Source organism: Aegilops tauschii, chromosome 6, assembly GCF_002575655.3.
Source record: "Aegilops tauschii subsp. strangulata cultivar AL8/78 chromosome 6, Aet v6.0, whole genome shotgun sequence".
NCBI lineage: Eukaryota > Viridiplantae > Streptophyta > Magnoliopsida > Poales > Poaceae > Aegilops > Aegilops tauschii.
The window spans coordinates 184,606,520-184,630,023 of record NC_053040.3 but is presented as its reverse complement, the minus strand read 5'-3'; the positions used below and the strand labels follow the sequence as shown (position 1 = coordinate 184,630,023).

The 23,504-nt window shown below is 44.8% G+C and overlaps 1 protein-coding gene across 1 annotated transcript; it reads left to right on the top strand.

Annotated features, from left to right (window-relative positions):
* The first annotated feature begins 21,750 nt into the window (after positions 1-21,750).
* LOC109775288 (CASP-like protein 2D1) lies at positions 21,751-22,988 on the top strand. The gene is made up of 3 exons (XM_020334040.3): positions 21,751-22,041; positions 22,239-22,350; positions 22,471-22,988. The coding sequence occupies exons 1-3, from the start codon at positions 21,878-21,880 to the stop codon at positions 22,762-22,764; spliced, it is 570 nt and encodes a 189-aa protein (XP_020189629.1). The 5' UTR covers positions 21,751-21,877; the 3' UTR covers positions 22,765-22,988.
* Positions 22,989-23,504: the final 516 nt, after the last annotated feature.

Genomic DNA, 23,504 nt, shown 5'->3' with positions numbered 1-23,504 from the left:
TGTTCTAGAAGACTCTCAAAATAATATAAGTGAAGCATGAGAGATCAATAATTTCTTCAAAATAAAACTACCGCCGTGCTCTAAAAAGATATAAGTGAAGCACTAGCGCAAACGACAAACTACTCCAAAAGATATAAGTGAAGATCAATGAGTAGTCGAATAATTATGCAACTATGTGAAGACTCTCTAACATTTAATAATTTCAGATCTTGGTATTTTATTCAAACAGCAAGCAAAACAAAATAAAATAAAATGACGCTCCAAGCAAAACACATATCATGTGGTGAATAAAAATATAGCTCCAAGTAAAGTTACCGATGACGAAGACGAAAGAGGGGATGCCTTCCGGGGCATCCACAAGCTTAGGCTCTTGGTTGTCCTTGAATATTACCTTGGGGAGCCTTGGTCATCCCCAATCTCAGGCTCTTGCCACTCCTTATTCCATAGTCCATCGAATCTTTACCCAAAACTTGAAAACTTCACAACACAAAACTCAACAGAAAACTCGTAAGCTCCGTTAGTATAAGAAAATAAATCACCACTTTTGGTACTGTTGTGAACTCATTATTTATTTATATTGGTGTAATATCTACTTTATTCCAACTTCTCTATGGTTCATACCCTCCGATACTACTCATAGATTCATCAAAATAAGCAAACAACACATAGAAAACAGAATCTGTCAAAAACTGAACAGTCTGTAGTAATCTGATTTGTTCGAATACTTCTGGAACTCCAAAAATTCAGAAAAACTAGGACAGCCTGGATAATTTTTATATTGATCTTCTTCAAAAAGAATTAGAATTTTATCACGTTCTGGTGAATTATAACAATTATTTTCGTGAGCACAAAGTTTCTGTCTTTTTCAGCAACATCAAACAACTATCACCCAAGAAGATCCTATTGGTTCTACTTGGCACAAACACTAATTAAAACATAAAATCGCATCTAACCAGAGGCTATATAGATTATTTATTACTAAACAGGAGCAAAAAGCAAAGAACAAAAATAAAATTGGGTTGCCTCCCAACAAGCGCTAACGTTTAACGCCCCTAGCTAGGCATGATGATTTCAATGATGCTCACATAAAATATAAGAATTGAAACATAAAGAGAGCATCATGAAGAATATGACTAGCACTAAGTCTAACCCACTTCCTATGCATAGGGATTTTGTGAGCAAACAATTTATGGGAACAAGAATCAACTAGCATAGGAAAGCAAAACAAGCATAACTTCAAGATTTTAAGAACATAGAGAGGAAACTTGATATTATTGCAATTCCTACAATCATATATTCCTCCCTCATAATAATTTTCAGTAGCATAATGAATGAATTCAACAATATAACCATCACATAAAGCATTTTTTCATGATCTACAAGCATAGAATTTTATTACTCTCCACATAAGCAAATTTCTTCTCATGAATAGTAGTGGGAGTATCATAAGAAACTCGAATACTATAAATTGTTTCCACATTAAAAGAGTAATGTTCAGAAAAAGGGTAATCATAATCATGACAAGTTTTGTAAATATAATCATCACTACTTTTTATAACATAAGTATCATCCCAATAATCATCATAAGTAGCAACTTTGTTCTCATCATAATCAATTGAAACCTCTTCCAAGATAGTGGAATCATTACTAAATAAAGTCATGACCTCTCCAAATCCACTTTTATAATTATCACAATAAGATTCAACATCCTGCAAAATAGTGGGATCATTACTTCCTAAAGTTGACACTCTTCCAAACCCACTTTCATCAATATAATCATCATAAGTAGGAGGCATGCTATCATAATAAATTTTCATACCAAAACTTGGGGGACTAAAAATATCATGTTCATTAAACATAGCATCCCCATCTTGGGACAAACATTAATTGCAGCAAATAAATTCTCAAACATGTCATTCTCATCAAACATAGCATCCCCAAGCTTGGGCCTTTGCATATCATAAGCATAATCACTCTCGTCATTAATAGTATGGATAGCACCAATAGTATATCAATTATCATCATCACAATGAGTAATAGGAGCAATATCATTTGGGAGGGATACCTTTTTACCTTTGCTTCTCCGTCTTTTCTTTTTCTTCTTCACATTATGTGTGGGTTTAATCCTCTTTTTGGAGCTCCTTATTAATGAGATTGGTTGAATAGAAAGCTCCTCCTCGTTACCTGATTCATCATAAGAAAGAATAGGAGGATACGGGGAAACCTCTTCCCTTTCATTAGTATTCTCTTCATATTCTATTTGTTTTCTTGTATTTATGTAATTGGCAATATAAGGATTTTCAATGCAATTCACCGCACAATACATATAAATTTCCTCTGGATCAAAATCAAGAACTTTATCAAGGACAAATTCTGGAAGATCCTCAGTTATACGTTTCATTTCTTCATAACCCACAAGCAAACTAAGTTCATTAGGATGCACAAGGGAAATCAAGTCATCACAATTTCTGGACACGATACGATCATGAAACAATTTGCATTGGAGATTTAAATGACCATGTTCATTGCAAAGTTCACAAGGATGGCTAGGAAAATTTAAATTTTCAGCACAAACATCTAGCCTTTCTTGCAACCATTTAGTTTATAAATACTTATGCCTCTTGCAAAATCTATCTTCCCTATTTGGTGTGTGCTTGCAAACTCTATGTACTCCACAAAAGTTGACATGCTTATAAGAGAAATTTTTATCATGACTAGTGCAATCATCATTAGTACTATGGATATTCAAAGAGTTCATACTAACAACATTGCACTCATGCTCATCATTCAAAGATTTAGTGCCAAACATTTTAATGCATTCTTTTTCTAGCACTTGGGCACAATTTTCCTTTCCATCATTTTCACGAAAGATATTAAAAAGATGAAGCATATGAGGCACCCTCAATTCCATTTTTTTTTAGTTTTCTTTCATAAACTTAACTAGTGATAAAACAACAAACTAAAAGATTCGATTGCAAGATCTAAAGATATACCTTCAAGCACTAACCTCCCCGGCAACGGCGCCAGAAAAGAGCTTGATGTCTGCTACACAACCTTCTTCTTGTAGACGTTGTTGGGCCTCCAAGTGCAGAGGTTTGTAGGACAGTAATATATTACCCTCAAGTGGATGACCTAAGGTTTATCAATCGTGGGAGGCGTAGGATGAAGATGGTCTCTCTCAAGCGACCCTGCAACCAAATAACAAAGAGTCTCTTGTGTCCTCAACACACCCAATACAATGGTAAATTGTATAGGTGCACTAGTTCGGCGAAGAGATGGTGATACAAGTGCAATATGGATGGTAGATATAGGTTTTTGTAATCTAAAAATATAAAAACAGCAAGGTAACTAGTAGCAAAAGTGAGCGTAAACGGTATTGCAATGCTTCGAAACAAGGCCTAGGGTTCATACTATCACTAGTGCAAGTTCTCTCAACAATAATAGCATAATTAGATCATATAACAATCCCTCGACATGCAACAAAGAGTCACTCCAAAGTCACTAATAGCAGAGAACAAACAAAGAGATTATTGTAGGGTACGAAACCACCTCAAAGTTATCCTTTCTGGTCGGTCTATTCAAGAGTCCGTAGTAAAATAACACAAAGCTATTCTTTCCATTCGATCTATCCTAGAGTTCGTACTAGAATAACACCTTAAGACACACATCAACCAAAACCCTAATGTCACCTAGATACTCCAATGTCACGACTAGTATCCGTGGGTATGATTATACGATATGCATCACACAATCTCAGATTCATCTATTCAAACCAACACAAAGTACTTAAAAGAGTGCCCCAAAGTTTCTACCGGAGAGTCAAGATGAAAACGTGTGCCAACCCCTATGCATAAGTTCACAAGGTCACTGAACCTGCAAGTTGATCACCAAAACATACATCAAGTAGCTCACATGAATATCCCATTGTCACCACAGATAAGCACATGCAAGACATACATCAAGTGTTCTCGAATCCTTAAAGACTCAATCCGATAAGATAACTTCAAAGGGAAAACTCAATCCATTACAAGAGAGTAGAGGGGGAGAAACATCATAAGATCCAACTATAATAGCAAAGCTCGCGATACATCAAGATCGTGCCGAATCAAGAACACGAGAGAGAGAGAGAGAGAAAGAGTGAGAGAGAGAGAGAGAGATCAAACACATAGCTATTGGTACATACCCTCAGCCCCGAGGGTGAACTACTCCCTCCTGGTCATGGAGAGCGCCAGGATGATGAAGATGGCCACCGGTGATGAGTCCCCCCCCCCTCCGGCAGGGTGCCGGAACAGGGTCCCAATTGGTTTTTGGTGGCTACAGAGGCTTGCGGCGGCGGAACTCTCGATCTAGGTTAGTTTCTGGAGGTTTGAGTATTTATAGGAATTTTTGGTGTCGGTCTCACGTCAGGGGGGTCTCCGAGTCGTCCACGAGGCAGGGGGCGCGCCCAGGGGTGTAGGGCGCACCCTCCACCCTCGTGGACGGCTCGGGACTCTTCTGGCCCAACTATTTTACTCTGTGGCCTTCTTTTGGTCCATAAAAATCAACAAAAATTGGCACGTCAATTGGACTCCGTTTGTTATTCCTTTTCTGTAAAACTCAAAAACAAGGAAAAAACAGAAACTGGCACTTGGCTCTAGGTTAATAGGTTAGTCCCAAAAATCATATAAAATTGCATATAAATGCATATAAAACATCCTTTATGGATAATATAATAGCATGGAACAATCAAAAATTATAAATACGTTGGATACGTATCAATAAACTGTGTGCGATCTACTTGATTTATCGTCTTGAATTGAATTACGTAATGGGGTCACAGCTGCAAAGGATGGTGTTTGAATTGCTAGAACTTTTATCTGCAGTGAACGTGCAACTATAGGTGTGTCGTCAAAAAAATTGGAATTATTCAGGGTTCGTTTGGATGTTTTTATACATTACCTTGGTTTTGTAGGCATTTCAGGTGCATAATTCAAATTTGAACTACATGCACATGCTCCAGTGCATATAAACTACTTGAAAAATCAAATTTGTGTCCTTGGTTGCATGCTTAGGTCCCATGCAAGAAATGGGAATGAATTTCAAAAACCCTGCAACCGTCACTCGGCCGCAAACATTGAGATACCTAGTTTTTAAATTGTAGTAAATCCAAAACTCGTCTGAAATTCATGAAACTTGGCATGCTATCATGAAGCGGCATCAACATGCCGTGGTAAAACTTTCGTCCCATTTGGGGCAGGTTTGGGTATAAACTTCTCACAAACCAGAGCTTCTCACAACAAGCGTGATGGTTTCGGTAGGGAACGAAACGATATCCTTTGCCTCTTATTGCTTTCAAAAAAAATTTAGTGTCAACATAGAACAACAGGAGTGTTGTGTTTAATTTTTGAATTTTTCGGGGTTCGTTTGGACATTTTTATACATTAACTGGATTTTCCAGGCATTTTATGTGCATAACTCAAATTTGAACTACATGCACATGCTCCAGTGCATATAAACGGGCTGAAAAAATCAAATCTATGTCCTTGGTTGCATGCTTAGGTCCCATGCAAGAAATGGGAATGAATTTCAAACACCCTGCCACTGTCACTCGGCCGCAAACATTGAGATACCTGGTTTTTAAATTCTAGTAAATCCAAAACTCGTCTAAAATTCATGAAACTTGGCATGCTATCATGGAGTGGCATCAACATGCCGTGTTAAAAAATTTGTCCCATTTGGGGCAGGTTTGGGTATAAGCCTCTCACAAACCAGAGCTTCTCACAACAAGCGTGATGGTTTCGGTAGGGAACGTGCCACCTTTGGGGACGTAATGATATCCGTTGCCTCTTATAGCTTTCAAAATGTTTCTAGTGTCAACATAGAACAACAGGAGTGTTGTGTTTAATTTTGGAATTTTTCGAGGTTCGTTTGGACATTTTTATACATTAACTGGGTTTTCCAGGCATTTTATGTGCATAATTCAAATTTGAACTAAATGCACATGCTCCAGTGCATATAAACTAGTTGAAAAATCAAATCTGTGTCCTTGGTTGCATGCTTAGGTCCCATGCAAGAAATGGAATGAATTTCAAACACCCTGCCACTGTCACTCGGCCGCAAACATTGAGATACCTGGTTTTTAAATTCTAGTAAATCCAAAACTCGTCTGAAATTCATGAAACTTGGCATGCTATCATGGAGCGGCATCAACATGCCGTGGTAAAAATTTTGTCCCATTTGGGGCAGGTTTGGGTATAAGCTTCTCACAAACCAGAGCTTCTCACGACAAGCGTGATGGTTTCGGTAGGGAACGTGCCACCTTTGGGGACGAAACGATATCTGTTGCCTCTTATTGCTTTAAAAAATTCTAGTGTCAACATAGAACAATAGGAGTGTTGTGTTTAATTTTGGAATTTTTCGGGGTTCATTTGGACATTTTTATACATTAACTGGGTTTTCTAGGCATTTTATGTGCATAATTCAAATTTGCACTACATGCACATGCTCCAGTGCATATAAATTGGTTGAAAAAACAAATTTGTGTCCTTCGGTGCATGCTTAGGTCCCATGCAAGAAATGAGAATGAATTTCAAACACCATGCCACCGTCACTCGGCCGCAAACATTGAGATAACTGGTTTTTAAATTCTAGTAAATCCAAAGCTCGTCTGAAATTCATGAAATGTGGCATGCTATCATGGAGCAGCATCAACATGCCGTGGTAAGAATTTGGTCCCATTTGGGGCATGTTTGGGTATAAGCTTCTCACAAAAAGTGTGATGGTTTCGGTAGGGAACGTGCCACCTTTGGGGACGAAACGATATCCGTTGCCTTTTATTGCTTTCAAAAAATTTCTAGTGTCAACATAGAACAACAAGAGTGTTGTGTTTAATTTTGGAATTTTTCGCGGTTCGTTTGGACATTTTTATACATTAACTTGGTTTTGTAGGCATTTCAGGTGCATAATTAAATTTTGAACTACATGCACATGCTCCAGTGCATATAAACTAGTTGAAAAATCAAATCTGTGTCCTTGGTTGCATGCTTAGGTCCCATGCAAGAAATGGTATGAATTTCAAAAACCCTGCCACCGTCACTCGGCCGCAAACATTGAGATACCTGGTTTTTAAATTCTAGTAAATCCAAAACTTGTCTGGAATTCAGGAAACTTGGCATGCTATCATGGAGCGGCATCAACATGCTGCGGTAAAATTTTTGTTCCATTTGGGGTAGGTTTGGGTATAAGCTTCTCACAACAGGCATGATGGTTTCGGTAGCGTACGTGTCACCTATGGGGACGAAGCTATATCCGTTGCCTCTTATTGCTTTCAAAAAATTTGTAGTGCCAACATAACACAACAATACATTAACTGGGTTTTCTAGGCATTTTATGTGCATAATTCAAATTTGAACTACATGCACATGCTCCAATGCATATAAATTGGTTGAAAAATCAAATCTGTGTCCTTCGGTGCATGCTTAGGTCCCATGCAAGAAATGGGAATGAATTTCAAACACCAGGGCACTGTTGATTGCCGGCAAAACGTTGAGATACTTTGTTTTTAAATTCTAGTAAATCCAAAACTCGTCTGAAATTCATGAAACTTTGCATGCTATAATGGAATGGCATCCGACATGCTGTGGTATTTTTCATGTCCATTTTGAGAGAAGGCGCACTCGAATAACAGCCAACAAACATTTTGAAACAAAGAGTTGCCACTGTAACATCTCAAATGTTTTGTATAATTTAAATTGTGTGTGTTCAGTTAACCATTCATGTGGCGCCACGCCTCACTCTTTTAATGGCTAGGAGGTGTCGTGCGGACAGGTGCTTGACTGCTTGACTAAGCGGGAGGTGTGCGAGCTGTGCTCCAATGTGGAGGCTCACCGGGAAGTGTGCGAGCTGTACGCCGCGCAGGCTCACCGGGAAGCGAGCCCTTTGACTTCTATGGCCGCCCACCTTGCTCGCATCCTCTACATTAATGGCGCCCAAGCCACAGTTTAATATGGTTTTTAAATATAAAACACTAATCACAAACGTTTTAGTTAGAACACCCGTATGCAAAACCAACAACTTCCCCAGGAAGCCAAGGGAAAATGTGCCTAGCAGGATTTGTGCAGCCCTTGATCGCAAACGTTTTAGTTAGAACACCTGTATGCAAACCGACAGCTTTCCCAGGAAGCCAAGAGAAAATGTGCCGAGCAGAATTTCTGCACCTCTTGATCGCAAACGTTTTAGATAAAACACCCGTATGCAAAGTGAGAACTATGGTCTTCCCCCTTAAATTGAGGGAAAATTCGCAGCACAGAATTTGTGCATCCCTTCAACGCAAACGGTTGTTTTGGATGAGCCGTGTGCAACCACGTACAAACAATTTGGTAAGATTTGCATCTGTCATATTGGGTATGTTGCCATTTGTCAAACTGGAAAGATTGACATTTGTTGATCTAGTAACATTGCCATTTATCAATCCTTGTAACATTACGATTTTTCAAAATATGCAACTAGAAATCACTAGCACTATCTAATTTTTACAAATAAAATTGTGTAATTAAGTATAGATTTCATTCATAGATTAAGCAGTCGTTCTTAATTTATACAAACAGTTCAACTCAACAGCTGAACCGACCAAACTTTTCCCCAATTATATATACTAGCTAATTTTAAGTACGTTGTACAGTTCCACCACACATCTATAGTCAGATGAACTGAACAAAATAGCCCCTAAATACTACTACGGAGGGGCTTTGTGCTACTTCCGATGGCCTCTGCTCTGCCGAGCGCGCTCAGTAAGAGGAAGAGGAGGAGGACGCCGACGAGCTGGACAAATGCAATACGGTGCGTGCCGCTGCATGTTCAGCGACGCTCGCCAGCTCAAACGCCCACTGCCGCTCCAGACGATCCCTCTCGAAGCGGCAGGACTGCTCATAGATCTTTGGATTCCTCGCCTCTGCATTGGCGTGTGCTGCGCCATGGCTGCGGTAAGGCTCTTTGCGTGCTCGACGAGGCGCTCCTCCTCCTCCAGCAGGAACTCGATGTAGAGCGCAAGGTCGCTAACGCACATGTGGGCCTCCACCTCCACCTCCCTCCTTCGGGTGGCGGTGGCGGAGTGGGTGATGATCCCAGCGGTCGATGGTGGGCTGGTGGCCACGGCGGCTGACGATGGGGTGGCGGCCGCGATGGCCACCTCCCGCCTTCGGGTCGTGGTGGCGGAGCGGGTGATGGCCGGCAGTGGAGTGGCGGCCATGATGGCCACCTCCTGCCTACGGGTCGCGGCGGCGGAGCGGGCGATGACCCTGGCTTTCGATGGTGGTGTGGCGGCAACGGCGGCCGGCAACAACTGCCGACGGGTGTTCCACACACTCCCAATAGGGACGCCACGCGCACTACACTACGCCGAGGACTGAGCCGCCGCCGTGGTGTAGCCTCCCAGTTGGAGCTTTCCTCTGATGACGGCGGAGTGGCTGAGCGACGACGACGGACCGGTGCCATTGGCGATTGTGGGAGAAGCAGACGAGATAAGCTATAGGGAGGGAGGGGAAAATGCGACACAGGACTCACCGGCCATGAGGGTTTATATAGCAGGCCGGTAAGCATTGGGATTCTGGGAGATTTCACCGAGTCGGGCGGGAAGCTTGCGCGGGGACCTCCGAGGTTGCGCGGGAACGGGCTCACCGACGATTCATTGGCGCCACTTCGAGCCACCGTTTGGCCAAAAGAACGCCCCCGTGCGCTGCGCAAGCTTGCGCTGTAAGCCGTCTGCGGCAGCGAGGTGACAATACGTGCGAGAGGAGGACGAAATGACACGTACACATACGGTTAATACAAAAAGAATGTTTGTGATTTAATTATCTACTACACCCCCGTCCTGGTTTATAAGTAGGATTTAACTAATAATATACGAATGCATGTCGCCAAAGATTATATCGTTGGATTCGTATTTGAACATAGTTTTCAGTTATACAATTTTTGTAACATGCATTAACACTTTTTTGGTTAACTTTAAGGTTATATACCAGCAAGCGTTTGCCCGCAACACACACGGCTTATTCCATCATAAACAGATCGGATGAATCAACTGTATGTCACGTATCGCACACGCAACTCTAATCTGATTCATGCTTGATGTCTCCGACATCACTCGCACAGTTCGTCTTATTTGCCACGTATCACTGTGCCGGCCTCTGCTCGCGTCCCTCGACAAGCTCTGCTCACTGTTAGGCGCCGCGGCACACTCTGCTCGTCGTTAGGCGCCGCGGCGTGCTCTGCTCGCGTCCGTCGGCGTGCTCGGCTTGTGGACAGCTTTTCCTTGCGTGTTCAACTGCTATATGCATATATATATATATGGTTTCTCACCATTGAGGCGACCGCGGAGCGCTCTGCTCACGTCCCTCCGCGCGCGCTCTGTCAGCGGTTGGGCGTGCGCACGATCATGCCGGGGGCCCCATATGCATGCGGTTGCGCCGCACGCGTTGCCACGCGATGCAGTTACGTGCGGCACGATGGAGTTACGCGCTGCAAATTAGAACGGCCATCAGGGCTTGCCGATATTCCTGGCCGTCTGTCTTCCCCTTTAATTCCCGCGGCCATTATAACCTTAGTCTCTTCAACCTTTCGATCACGCCCCACAACACAACAAGCACACCCACGACGACACATAGAGAGGGGATGTCTAGCGGCGCTCCAATGGAGTTCGGCGAGCATAGAGTGGAGATCCACGCGAGGGAGATGGATCTCTCGGTGGTGTACACCATCGACCCGGCCGTGGTGGACGACTACATCAACAGCGTTGAGCAGTTGCTTGCTCGAGACAAGTACAAGGTGGTCGGCATAGACCTCCAGTACACTGCCAGTCGTCCCGGCATAATCAGAAGGTTACTGTCACCCAGTTGTGCGTGCGCCATCATGTCCTCATCTACCACTACTGCATGGTCACAGAGCCTTATGACCGTTTCAACAGGTTTGTCAACAGCACCGACTACAAGTTCACCACGGTGGAAACCACCAACAATGTAAAAGCGCTCAGTGTTACGGGCTTGGCCTGCAAGAACCTTGTCAAAATCCATGACCATTACAGGGTCTGGGGCAGCACGAAGAAGGACTCCCTGGTCGAACTCGCCTCGGCCACCATCCACCCCTACTACAAAAAGATGCAGCGGGATGCCCAGAGAACAAGTCCCGTATCCTGGCACAGGGCTGGATGCGGCAACTGGATGAACCTCACCTTAGGTTCGCCGCCAAGAGCGTGTACACATGCTACAAGATGCATAGGCGGATCGTTGACATGAGGAAGTGCCTCGTTACCCAAATCGACGAGCCCGGATCGAGCCACAAGGAGAGCAAGCGTCACAAGAAGTAGATGATGATCAGATGATCGTTTATGCTAGTTAATCATGCATGTAATATATAGTTTACTTTATTGGTGTGCGGAAATGTCATGTGTGTAGTAGCCACCTATGTAATTATGCATGTAATAGTTTACTTTGGTGTGTGCAAATGCCATGGTTGTAGTAGCCACCTATGTAAGTGGATGTTTAATTTGGTTATGCAACCATGTCCTTACAAGTGTGTGTGTGTGTGTGTGTGTGTGTATGTTGTTGTTATGTATGCAATCCCATCGCACAACACACACGTCTTATTAGCAGCAACCGTCTGTGTTATTATCGGTCTTCGCACACATTTCTGATTACAGACCTGTTTGCCGCGTATCACGCACATCTTGTTATATTGAACCGTTTCTGTTCTCTTGTCTCAACACAAATAGTTCATCCGAGTGAACCGCATGCTGTATATCGCACACACCTTGATCTGGCTGACCGTTTCTTTTGTGTTGCCTAATCACAAACAGTTCATCCGAGTGAACCGTATGTTGTATGTCGCACACACCTCCATCTGGCTGCCCATTTCTTTTGTTCCTCCTCATCACAAACAGTTAATTGAACTGAACTGTATGCCCTGCAACGCACACGCAACTAAAATCTGAACCGTGTTTGATGCATCCTCCATCGCAAATGTTTTGCACCTTTTTTGACAGGGTTTTTTTCACCACCGTTTGCGATTATTGCATCGCACACAGTTTCGTGGAAGGGTCCCTGATCGTAGTGTCGCGTTAGCAGCATCCTGCAGTAGTGCATGCACACACTTAGCATAATATCGGGACGGGAGGCACATAGATATAGCAATGAACCAATCATAGAACGGTACACCTTTTGGTCAACCGAATTGCCATCCTTAGCCAAGTCAAGATGCCCACTAGTAGCCATGGGTGTTTTCATACCTTTCCTTTCTTGCATGTTAAACTTCTTGAAAAGATCCTTGGTATACTTTATTTGTGAGACAAAGATACCTTCCTTAGTTTGCTTGATTTGCAATCCAAGGAAAAATTTTAGTTCACTCATCATAGACAGCTCAAACTTCTCCAACATTAGCCTTCCAAACTTTTCACTAAAATGGGGGTTAGTAGAACCAAATATGATATCATCCACATATATTTGGTACACAAATAATTCAACATTAACCCTTTTAGCAAAAAGTGTAGAGTCAATTTTCCGAAATTCAAAGCCTTTTTCAATAAGAAACTTGGTCAAGCATTTATACCAAGCTCTAGGGGTTTGTTTAAGACCATAAAGAGCTTTATGAAGTTTGTAGACATGATTAGGTTTCTTGGGATTAACAATTTCGGGAGGTTGTTTAACATAAACTTCCTCCTCAATTTCTCCATTTAGAAAATCACTTTTAATGTCCATTTGATATAAAGTGATGTCATGGTGATTGGCATAAGCAAGTAAGATGCGGATGGACTCGAGTCTAGCAATGCGGGCATATGTCTCACCATAGTCCATACCTTCGACTAGCCTTGAGTGACGAGACGAGCTTTGTTGCGTACAACTTGTCCATCTTCATCTTGCTTATTCCGAAACACCAATTTGGTTCCAATGATATTGTGACCGTCATTGGGCATTTCAACCAATGTCCACACTTGATTCCTCTGAAAGTTGTGTAGCTCTTCGTGCATAGCATTTATCCAATCCGGATCCTCAAGGGCTTCTTCTACCTTCATAGGTTCAACACTAGAAATGAATGAGTAGTGTTCACAAAAGTTATCCAAACGAGTTTTAGAGCGAGTGATTCTCCCAGTTTGAATGTCATCGAAGATTTGTTCGACGGGATGATCTCTTGAGACTCTTGCTCTAACTCGTGAGAGCATTTGCTTGGGTTGGGGTGGAACATCCACATCTTCTTCTTCTTCATTGTTGGTGGCGTTGTCATTCTCTTGTGGAGGTGGAGAAGGAGGTCGAGGTGGTTCATCTTGTTTTAATTCATCATTTCCTCTGTCTTGACGTGTTCCACTTGTGGATGCCTCCAAGACAACTTGTGGTTCACCTTGATGTGAAGTTGAGGCTTCCACTTGAATGGATGAAGTACTCTCCTTCACCTCCATTAGGCAAATCTTGCCAATGGACAAATCTTGAATTGCTTCTGATGGATCTTTGTCTCCTACATCAATTGGCAATTGCTCTACTTGCGAGCTGTTAGATTCATCAAACTTCACATCTACCCTCTCTTCAACCTTTCGGGTGAAATTGTTGTAAACATGGTAAGTATGAGAGTTTGAGCCGTAACCAAGTAGGAAGCCTTCATGAGATTTAGGAGCAAATTTTGAGCGACGATGCTTGTCAAGAATGTAGCATTTTGAGCCAAATACTCGAAAGTATCCAACTTGGGGTTTGTTACCAGTGAGTAGCTCGTATGCCATTTTACCGAGAAGCTTGTGAAGATATAGTCCATTCGTAGCATGACAAGCTCTCAACTGCTTTCGCCCAAAAGTGTCTTGGCATCTTGTATTCATCAAGCATCATTCTCGCCATCTCAATAAGTGTACGGTTCTTCCTCTCAACAACTCCATTTTGTTGAGGCGTGTACGTAGCTGAGAACTCATATGAAATCCCCTCTTCGTCAACAAAGGTATCACCACGTGGGAATAAGTATGGGCACTCAGTGTCGTACGATTCTTCTGAACGCTCTCAGATGTCAGCAGTTTAGCGGCGCACGCCCAATTGGACGGTAACCACCTGCGCTTGTATTAGGGGGTGGGTCTACTCTAGGACGCATTCGCAACGTGCAAGATTGCAAAGGACGATTGGCCCATGACCCCTTTGCATTTAGGATGTAGACCGGCGTGCTGGCCTCTCTGTTGAGCCTAGGTAGGACTACGGTGTGTCGATCAGCCGAGGCCGGGCATGACCCAGAAAAGTGTGTTCGGCCGGAATTAATCGAGCGTGTTGGGTAAGTTGGTGCACCCCTACAGGGAAGTATATCTATTTGAATAGCCGTGTCCATGGTAACGGACGCTCGGAGTTGTATCCCGGTCTATTACAGCTAGAACTAGATACTGGAGACACTAAATGGATATGATGGCTCCGGGATTGCTTTCTCGCAGGGAGTCGAGGAAGGATCTCCGGGCGTTACTACAACATACTTATTACTTATGTTATGCTAATGTGCACTCTTCTAATGCTGCAAGACGCTGCAAGATGCTAGTCTTCGATAGGCTAGGCCTTCCCTCTATTCTGGCCTTTGAAACCGATGCATACTTAGCATAGATCTAATGTAAGTCTTGCGAGTACTTTGGATGAGTACTCACGGTTGCTTTGCTACCTCGTTTCCCCTCTACCCGATTGCTGCGATCAGATGATGGAGCCCAGGAGCTAGTTGATCCCGCTGACGACTACTACTACCCCGTCGGAGCCTACTACTACGTGGAGACCGTCGATGACAAGGAGTAGTCAGGTGGCTCCCAAGCAGGAGGTCTGCGCCTGTTCGATCCAGTTATCCTTGTTATGCTAGCCTTCTTAAGGCAGACTTGTTTATTTTATGTTTGTACTCAGATATTGTTGCTTCCGCTGACTCTTGTGTATTCGAGCTTATGTATTCGAGCCCTCGAGGCCCCTGGCTTGTAATATAAAGCTTTTAATATTTTTAATTTGTGTCTAGAATTGTGTTGTGATATCTTCCCGTGAGTCTCTGATCTTGATCGTGCGCATTTGCGTGTATGGTTAGTGCACGGTTAAGTCGGGGCGTCACAAAAAGGCCCTCAGCCCGTGCTATCAGGGGCTATCGACTTATAAAAAGGAATATTTGGCTATAATCATCGAAGTGGATTAGTGGCATCCATACCTCCAACACGCTAAGTTCATGATACACCACCGACCAACACAGCCTAACGCACTTGACAGAGCAACGCCTTAGCACACCCTGGCAACAACGGGCGTTTACCAAACTACTTGGCCTCCGGTACACCATCTGCTACAAGAAAGGCGTCGAGAACATGATGACAGATGCCTTGTCACGAGCCAACTCGTCCGAGAAGATGTACACGGTCAGTTCCTGTCAGCCGGCGTGGTTGGAGGATGTGCTCACTAGCTACAACAACAACCCCCATGCACAACACCTCCTGGAGCAACTGGCCATCCGCGACAATCCCAAGGGAAGATTCAAGCTACAGAACGGCCTCCTACGTTTCCGTGACCGCATCTGGCTAGCAGATCCACCGCGATGCAGCAACACATCATCTCTGTCCTTCCATAACAACCCGATGGGTGACCATTTTGGCTTCCCGGTGACATACTGATGCATTCGTTGGCTTTTCGCCTGGCCCAAGATGAAGTCTCATGTACAGCAATACGTGAGTTGTTGCCAATTATATCAGCAAGCCAAGCCCGACTGCACCGCTTCCGCCGGCCTGTTGTTTCCTTTTGTCGATTCCTCAGGAATCCTGGGACTCATCGCCATGGATTTTGTGGAAGGTCTCCCTCAGTCCGGTCATTACAACTACCTCGTGGTTGTGGTTGACAAAAGGATTTGGTCGCACATTTTCTGCCCCTAGCACATCCTTACACTGCCTCCAAAGTTGCAATTCTCTACATGCAGCAATTGTACAAGCTCCATGGGTTCCCCGAGGCTATTGTATCTGACCGTGACCCTGTGTTCATGAGCCATTTCTAGCAAGAGCTGTTTAAGTATGCAGACACAGAACTCTGTATGAGCACGGCGCACCAACCTGATACTGATGGGCAAACGGAGCGGGTGAACCAGTGAATCGAAACATACATCTGTTGCTTCGTCCAAGCATGCCCAAGACGCTGGAGTTTCTGGGTGCCCTTGGCCCATTTCTGGTACAACTCTCACACCACTCCGCCATTGGTATGACACCCTTCAAGGCCATGTTCGGGCGCGAACCAAGACACTGGGGGATCACTTCGACCACGTCGTCCTCGGTACCGGGACTTCATGCTTGCCTTGAGGAGCGAGCCTTCATGCAGAATCTGATTCAGCAACAACTACACCACGCACGCCAAATCATGAAAGGCCAAGCCAACAAGAAGTGCTCCTTCAGGTAATTCCAAGTCAACAATGAAGTATTTCTCGAGCTACAACCATATGTGCAATCGTCAGTTGCCCCCAACGCCAACCACAAGCTCAGCTACAAGTTCTATGGTCTGTTTCCCATCATCGCAAGGTCAATGATGTTTCTTACGAGCTCAAGCTGCCGCCAAGCGACGGTCCACCCAGTCTTCCATGTCTACTAGCTCTGGCACGCTCTACAGCTAGTCACAAGCATCTCTGACATGCTGCCCTCCAGCTCAGACGACCTAGCTGTCCCGATCAAGGTGCTTCAATCCAGGTGGTGCAAGAAGAACGAAGCAGTACTGGAACAACTGCAAGTTTAGTGGGCGCCCAGCGCGGCGATCGGCACCACCTGGGAGGACAAGTTGGTGCTCCAGGCAAGGTTCCCGCACGCGGAGGCTTGGGGGCACACCTCTTCCCAAGGTGGAGGGGATGTTAGAGACCCTGACACCTCTACCCCACCTGCCAGCAAGCCCACAGCGCGGCCTAGCCGCACCCGACACAACAACCCGTGCTTCTGTGGCCCGGGGTGGGTCAACCAGCCCAACCCAGCCGTGCGAGTACTTAAGCTGGTGACGCGAGCTGGCTAGGACATCGAGTGGATCACCAAACGAACGACGGCGGAAGTGACCAGTTTACCTTTCCCTTTCTGCCTTCGCAAGAATGTCGCTGATTTGCATGTAATCCCTCTATAATCGCTAGTAGTTCGAGTGGAATAGATCAATTGAGTGAGTGCCTAACATCAGAGCTGGTTATAACTCCATATGTTGATATCTGTAACCTATTGATATCAAGTGAAGTATTAACTCGGGCGTTTAAAGGAGTGGGGCATGCATATGCAGCAAAACTTGCTTTTCGCAAATGCGTAGAGATAGTACAAGAACCTCTCTTTTGTATTGGGTCATGAATTTAAAATCTATTATACCACCTTCGCGGGTTGTTTGTGTGCACATTCAAAGTATTCATTGGCTTGTCCCCGGCTACTAATTCAGTTAGGCATGGAAGACTAGAGATTTGAAGAGAAGTTTTCGACGACGTCCCCAGTCAGTTTGCCTGCAGGGTTAACGAAAATGACATAGGTTCAAGTTATCTTGGAAGTTGATTTCCGCTGCTTGTGTTTCTTTAAAGGGAAGCGCTAGGCATCAGACTACTGCAAATTTGCACCTATCAGACTAGTCCATAGCCATTGGATAGGAGAGTGTTGGAGCGTTGGATTAGAATGCCCTCTTACGTGCAGTTTCCACATGATTAGGAGATAAGTCTTTGATTGATTTTATCACTTTCCTTATTAATTGCTTCCAAAAAATCTGCTCTGATTAAATGCTCCCAAAAATCCGTCCTACTAATTAACTCCCCCAAGATCTGTTTTATGTTCACATATATAGACTCTAGTTTGTTTGTTATTTCTTACAACTGGGTGTTTGAAGCAAAACATTGGAGCATACGCTATTCAAAATTTAAGTTCTTCAAGCACAGTACACCGATGTTAGAAGCATAACTGATTAATGTACAATGAGAAGTATATCCAGCCATCTATGAAGCGTGATGCAGCACCGTTGTAGGAAGCATGATTAGAGTGTAAGAAAAACTTTGTGCCTTATCTTCTCATACTCGCTGTTTCCGTCGAGTGTGCTCCGATTCCGTAGGTTCTTCTTGTGCGTGATACTATTTGGGCGTGGAAGCACTTGTGTGGTGGTGAGCTAGGTAGGAAGCACATATTGTGATAGGTGGAAACATGGTTTACTAAAATTGGAAGCATAGTATAGCATACATTGAACTGTGTACATAAAGTACTTGTGTGGTAGTAAGGACTAGGAATTGAACCATTCTTCTGTTTCATGCTTCCACGTTAATCGGAGATTCTTTCGATTTGGCGAGATCTTATGTATAGTGCAAACAGTCTATTCTTTTTTGTTTGTGGCACGATGAAGATGTATTTTAGAGGACAGTAAATTGTTTCCAATGTTCCATTAAATTGCTTCCGAGGAAACAAATATTTGTTCTCAAGCAGACTAATTTACCATTGAGACTACATTGGTTTAAAACCAAAAATACTATTGCTTCCAAAGAAACGACAATATGCATCCAAAGAAATAACAATTCCAGACACCACCATGTCGATGGCCGACATGCTCCTTTTCAGTGTTGGCCATGCTTCCCATTGATGCTAGTCATGCTTCCTTGTGATGATAGTCGTGCTTCTTTCCAATGGTGAGTGTGTTTCCTTCCATCGTCACATGGTGAACGGCATCAACCAGGAGTGACATGAACGGAGAAAGACTGCAACATCAATGCACCATTAGCTAATGTCCTCGTTGAAATCAAAGTAGTTCAATTGAGAATGCGAGGCGTGGTTTCATGTGGCCAGTCGCACGAGCTCCCGTTGCTTGATGATCCTCCCTGATGCATGTTGAGCGTCCATGTTAGGATGGTGTCACGTCCAACTAAAGTGGGGACGACATCCCGATGTGGTGTATCATGGAGTATATCATGTGGTGGTTGGCACCACCACACCATCTACTGTGGTGATGCAAGTGCGAGGACCTTGTCCCTCGCACCATCGCCATATGGACAGATGTGCTGCTTCTTACAAACTTACTCTTTGCTTCCTGTAATCCAAGTCCATGATCATGCGACCGAGCTAGGAAAATCTGATGAACAAATGAAAGGTAAATGGATAAGAACTCTACATACTAAAATGCTTCAACAATGGAAATATCCCTACGGCAAAAAGAACAATACCTAGGTCAGAACCTAGGTTAGATTAGGAATATAGGATGGTGCGGAGAGCGATTTGTAGATGGGAAGCATGAAAATTTGAGTATAGAAAACAACGCTATCTCAACATTAATAATCTCAATCGGAAGCATACAAATCTGGACATGTAATTAGCACCAAAATTAGTTGATAATTCAGCGAGTTTGTGTATACCAAATTGAGATGAAAAATAATGAATCAACTAGGGGAGATGAGACGAGGTGAAGACCGATTTGGTACATATTAGCGACGTCCGTCATCATTGGAACAAGGGACATCTATGGCTGCCACCTTCAACATCAAGCCGCAGTTGGTGTCGTTGTTGAGGGCCTGAGTAGACGAAGTGGGAGCAAATTACACTCAGATCAAAACTAACGCAAATCATAACAACTAATTAAAAATGGATGAAAGATGAGATGAATCTGACCATAGTTCGGCTGGGTGATGGTGACGGGGCAAGGTCTGGTGATGGACTGGAGCAGCGATGGGGTTTACCTGCTCGATGGTGAGATCAGGGGCGGGATGCCGCATCATTGGCGTGGATGAGTTGTAGTCGTCGCGGATTTTTTTTTGGGCGGAGTGATGGTGGCAGAGGTAGCCGTCGCGGCGAGCTCGTGGATGAGTTTGAGACGGGGCAGGTGGGGTGAGATTAACTCGGGAGGAATAAATTTTGTGATTAATTGACGGGCTGAAAATTTGCTTCTAAATATGGACCGCTGGAATAGGAAAGAATCAATGATGCACGAGCGGTCTGATGAAAGCTTTCTATCAGACTTCTGATAGGCAGCGTTTCCCTTCTTTCAAGACTAACTTCAAGGCTTTATTTATTTAGGCAAGACTTGACATTGTTCACCCGCAAAAATGGACTTGACTTTGTTGGTCTTATTTACGTAAAATGTTACGTAATGGATGTAAACTTTTGATTATTAGTTTGTTGTACGCGATGGACACTGATTATGAGATAAGTGTTGCATTTACAATTGATGTCCTTCGTCGGTGTCTAGCGCGAGCCAAAGAAAAATTGACTTGAGCATTTCTTTAAAATCACTAGTTGAGGAGTATTTGTTGCAAAGATCCCTCTAACCTCCCCAGGTTGTGATAAGTGGCGCGCTGCATGTGCGCCACTTGTCGCAACCTGGAAGTTTTCCCTTTTTTCGTAGATCCGTTTATTTAAAACGTTTTATCTCTTAAACCGAGCGTTCAAATCTCGAACCGCTTTCACCGTTGGATTCACCGCCTCGAGATCTTCAAAACTAGATCCCATATTGATAGGTTTTGACGAACTTTTTTTCCACAAAAAAACCGGACGAAAAAATCCGAAAGATAAAACCGAACCGGGAGCACGGGTTTTTTCCTTTTCCGAAAGAGGCACGCCCGTGCCTCTCGTGGAAGCAAAACCGTGACTCTCGTGAAAGGCAAAAAAAGAAGAGAAAACACATTCTTTTCGTTTTCGAGGAGGCACGGCCGTGACTCTCGCGAGAGCACAACCGTGCCTCTCGCGGAAGCAAAACCGTGACTCTCGCGAAAGAAAGAAAATTTCCGTTTTCGAGAGGCACGGCCGTGACTCTCTTGAAAGCACAACCGTGCCTCTCGCAGAAGCAAAATCGTGACTCGCGAAAGGAAAAAAAAACAGAAAACGCATTTTTTTCGTCTCCGAAGAGGGCACGGCCGTGACTCTCGCTAAAGCACAACCGTGCCTCTCGCAGAAGCAAAACCGTGACTCTCGCGAAAGGAAAAAAAACGGAAAACACGTTTTTTTCATTCTGAGAGGCATGGCCGTGACTCTTGCGAAAGCAAAACCATGCCTCTCGCGGAAGCAAAACCATGACTCTGCCAAAAAACGCTTTTTTGCGCAAAAATGTTTTTATTTTCGAATTTTTTTATCGAAAAGCTAAGGAAGACCGGTGAAAACCAAAACGTCGAAAAAACCCGAAAAAAACCGTTTAAAAAGTCGAAAACACATGAGGAAAAATAAAAAACAATATCCGGAGGAAGCGCCCAGAGCACGACACGTGATAAATGACTGAGAACGCACTAAATGGCGTTGATCGTTGCGAAGCTGGCCAAAGAGCGCTCGTTAACTAATTGCCCTCTTTCTTAGCTTTCCTCTCGATCTTTACGGGCTGTGACGGGCTCTTTTCCTAGTTAATCTTCTCACCCCCTGATTTTCGGTGGGGATGGCCCCCCACCTTAATATCTATCCAATCAAAAGAGCCTAACTAGGACACTCCGTGAATCCGTGTGTAGCATTGCTCGGGGTCGTCACGACCCCGCGAGGCGAGCACGCGTGCGCTCGGTGCCCGACGCCGCGTGTAATCCGTAGTGGGGGAGGCCAGACTACGAACGTCGGCATGTGTGATCCGTCCCCACGACAGCTATTGCGTCGCACCATGGTTACCGGAGAAAAAGGGCAATCTTTTCCCTAATGGTGAGAGACGGCTACCAACCGCTCTCAAACGGCTCGACACTCATCGGCGGCGCCACGTAATGGTGGATGGACGGCCGAGGCCGTGTTGCCCCAACCCAAACCCACCACCAGTTCCTGCAGCTCCACGCACGCCACATTCTGTGGGCCAGCTCCACTCCTCCAGCACTCACATGACTACATGAGGGGGGCTATGTATAGCGCTGGCCCGTGTGCTCTCCCATTTGGACACTAGTGTTCGTCTGAGAGTCCTCCACCCCGGACATCTCTGTTCACCGCACACGATCAGCAGAGGCAGCGGCGAGGAAGATGACGACGACGACGACAAGGAGGAGGCCCTTCAAGGTACCTGAGATGGCTCTGAGGGTGTGCGTGATCCCCCTCGCCTTGGCCTCCCTGTGGGAGATGGCCACCAACAAGCAAGCCGATGACACCTACGGGGAGATCAGCTTCTCCAACCTCTCCGGCTTCAAGTCAGCCTGCATAACCTTGCCCCACCTTTTCTTCTGAATCCTGCTCCTGTTATGCGCAGTTTCCTTGTTTAATTTCCTAAGCCGTATATAACTTCGAATGTGCTCTAAACAAACAAGTGTGTCAAGTCGCACCCAGACCAGTTATCGCCAATGGATTAGGCTATTGATTACTTAGGCTAATTTTTGCTTTCTCCCAGGTATTTAGTTTTCATTAACGCTGTCACTGCCGCCTATTCCGTGGTCTCCATCCTGATGTCATCCTTCAAGTCCCTCGCTCGCTTCGATTGGCTCATTTTCCTCCTGGATCAGGTCCGATCATCACCATCTCCTTTCTCTTTTGCCCTTCTACATTCATCTTCACTCCGCCCGTAAAAACCACTAGTAGTACAGTGCTAAGTTGCTAACGAAAACTTGGCCTCGCGCGCGCAGGCGGCGGCGTACCTGCTGGTGACATCGTGCTCGGCGGCGGCGGAGCTGGTGTACCTGGCGAGGGAGGGCGACCGGGAGGTGTCGTGGGGCGAGGTGTGCTCCTACTTCGGTCGGTTCTGCGGCAGGGCCACCGTGTCCGTGGCGCTGCAGGCTGCCGCGCTGCTCTGCTTCGTCGCGCTCTCCCTCGTCTCCGCCTTCCGGGTCTTCCGCGAGTTCGACGCCCCTGGTGCTCATGTTGATTGCTCGGGGGACTCTGACTCCAAGCAGGCGCAAGAGCAAGAGGAAGGTAGATGATGATCCATGATGAGCAATCGCTGATATTTGGACCATCGTTTATATGTCAATGGTTGGCGATGGCGATGGCTATGGCGATGAGTCCTTAGTTTTCTTTACGAATGCTGATTTCGGGAGGAGAAATATTGTGAAATAAACTTTATTGTTGTTGGGAAAGATGAGATTGTATGCGACACACTGATCACGTGCAATTTGCACATATATATAGGTATAAGAGTGCACGATCTCGACTTGCCTCCTAAACTATACACTATATGGAAAAGAAAAATACATGACTCTAGCCTATACGTAAATACACGCTCAACACCCCTCCCCTCGGCAGTCGAAACGTCACCGGGCTGACACATAGACTAGACTGAAACACATCAAAGGTGGACTGTTGAGCTATAGGAACATGCAAAACTCGTATCCGGCCAAGCGCGACCTGTTCATGAACGAAGTGAATATCAAGTTCGACGCGCTTCGTCCGGCGATGATGAACAGGATTGGCGGAGAGGTAGATGACGCGCTTTGTCTGGCGATGATGAACAGGATTGGCGGAGAGGTAGATGGGAGAGATGTTGTCGCAGTAAACGACTGTGGCCTTATGGACATCGCAAATCAACTCCTGAAGGAGTTGGCGGAGCCAAGAGCACTCGGCAACAGCGTTGGCCACTGCCCGGTATTCTGCCTCACCACTCGAGCGGGAAACTATGAGATGTCGTTTAGACGACCACGAGATCAGTGAAGGTCCGAGATAG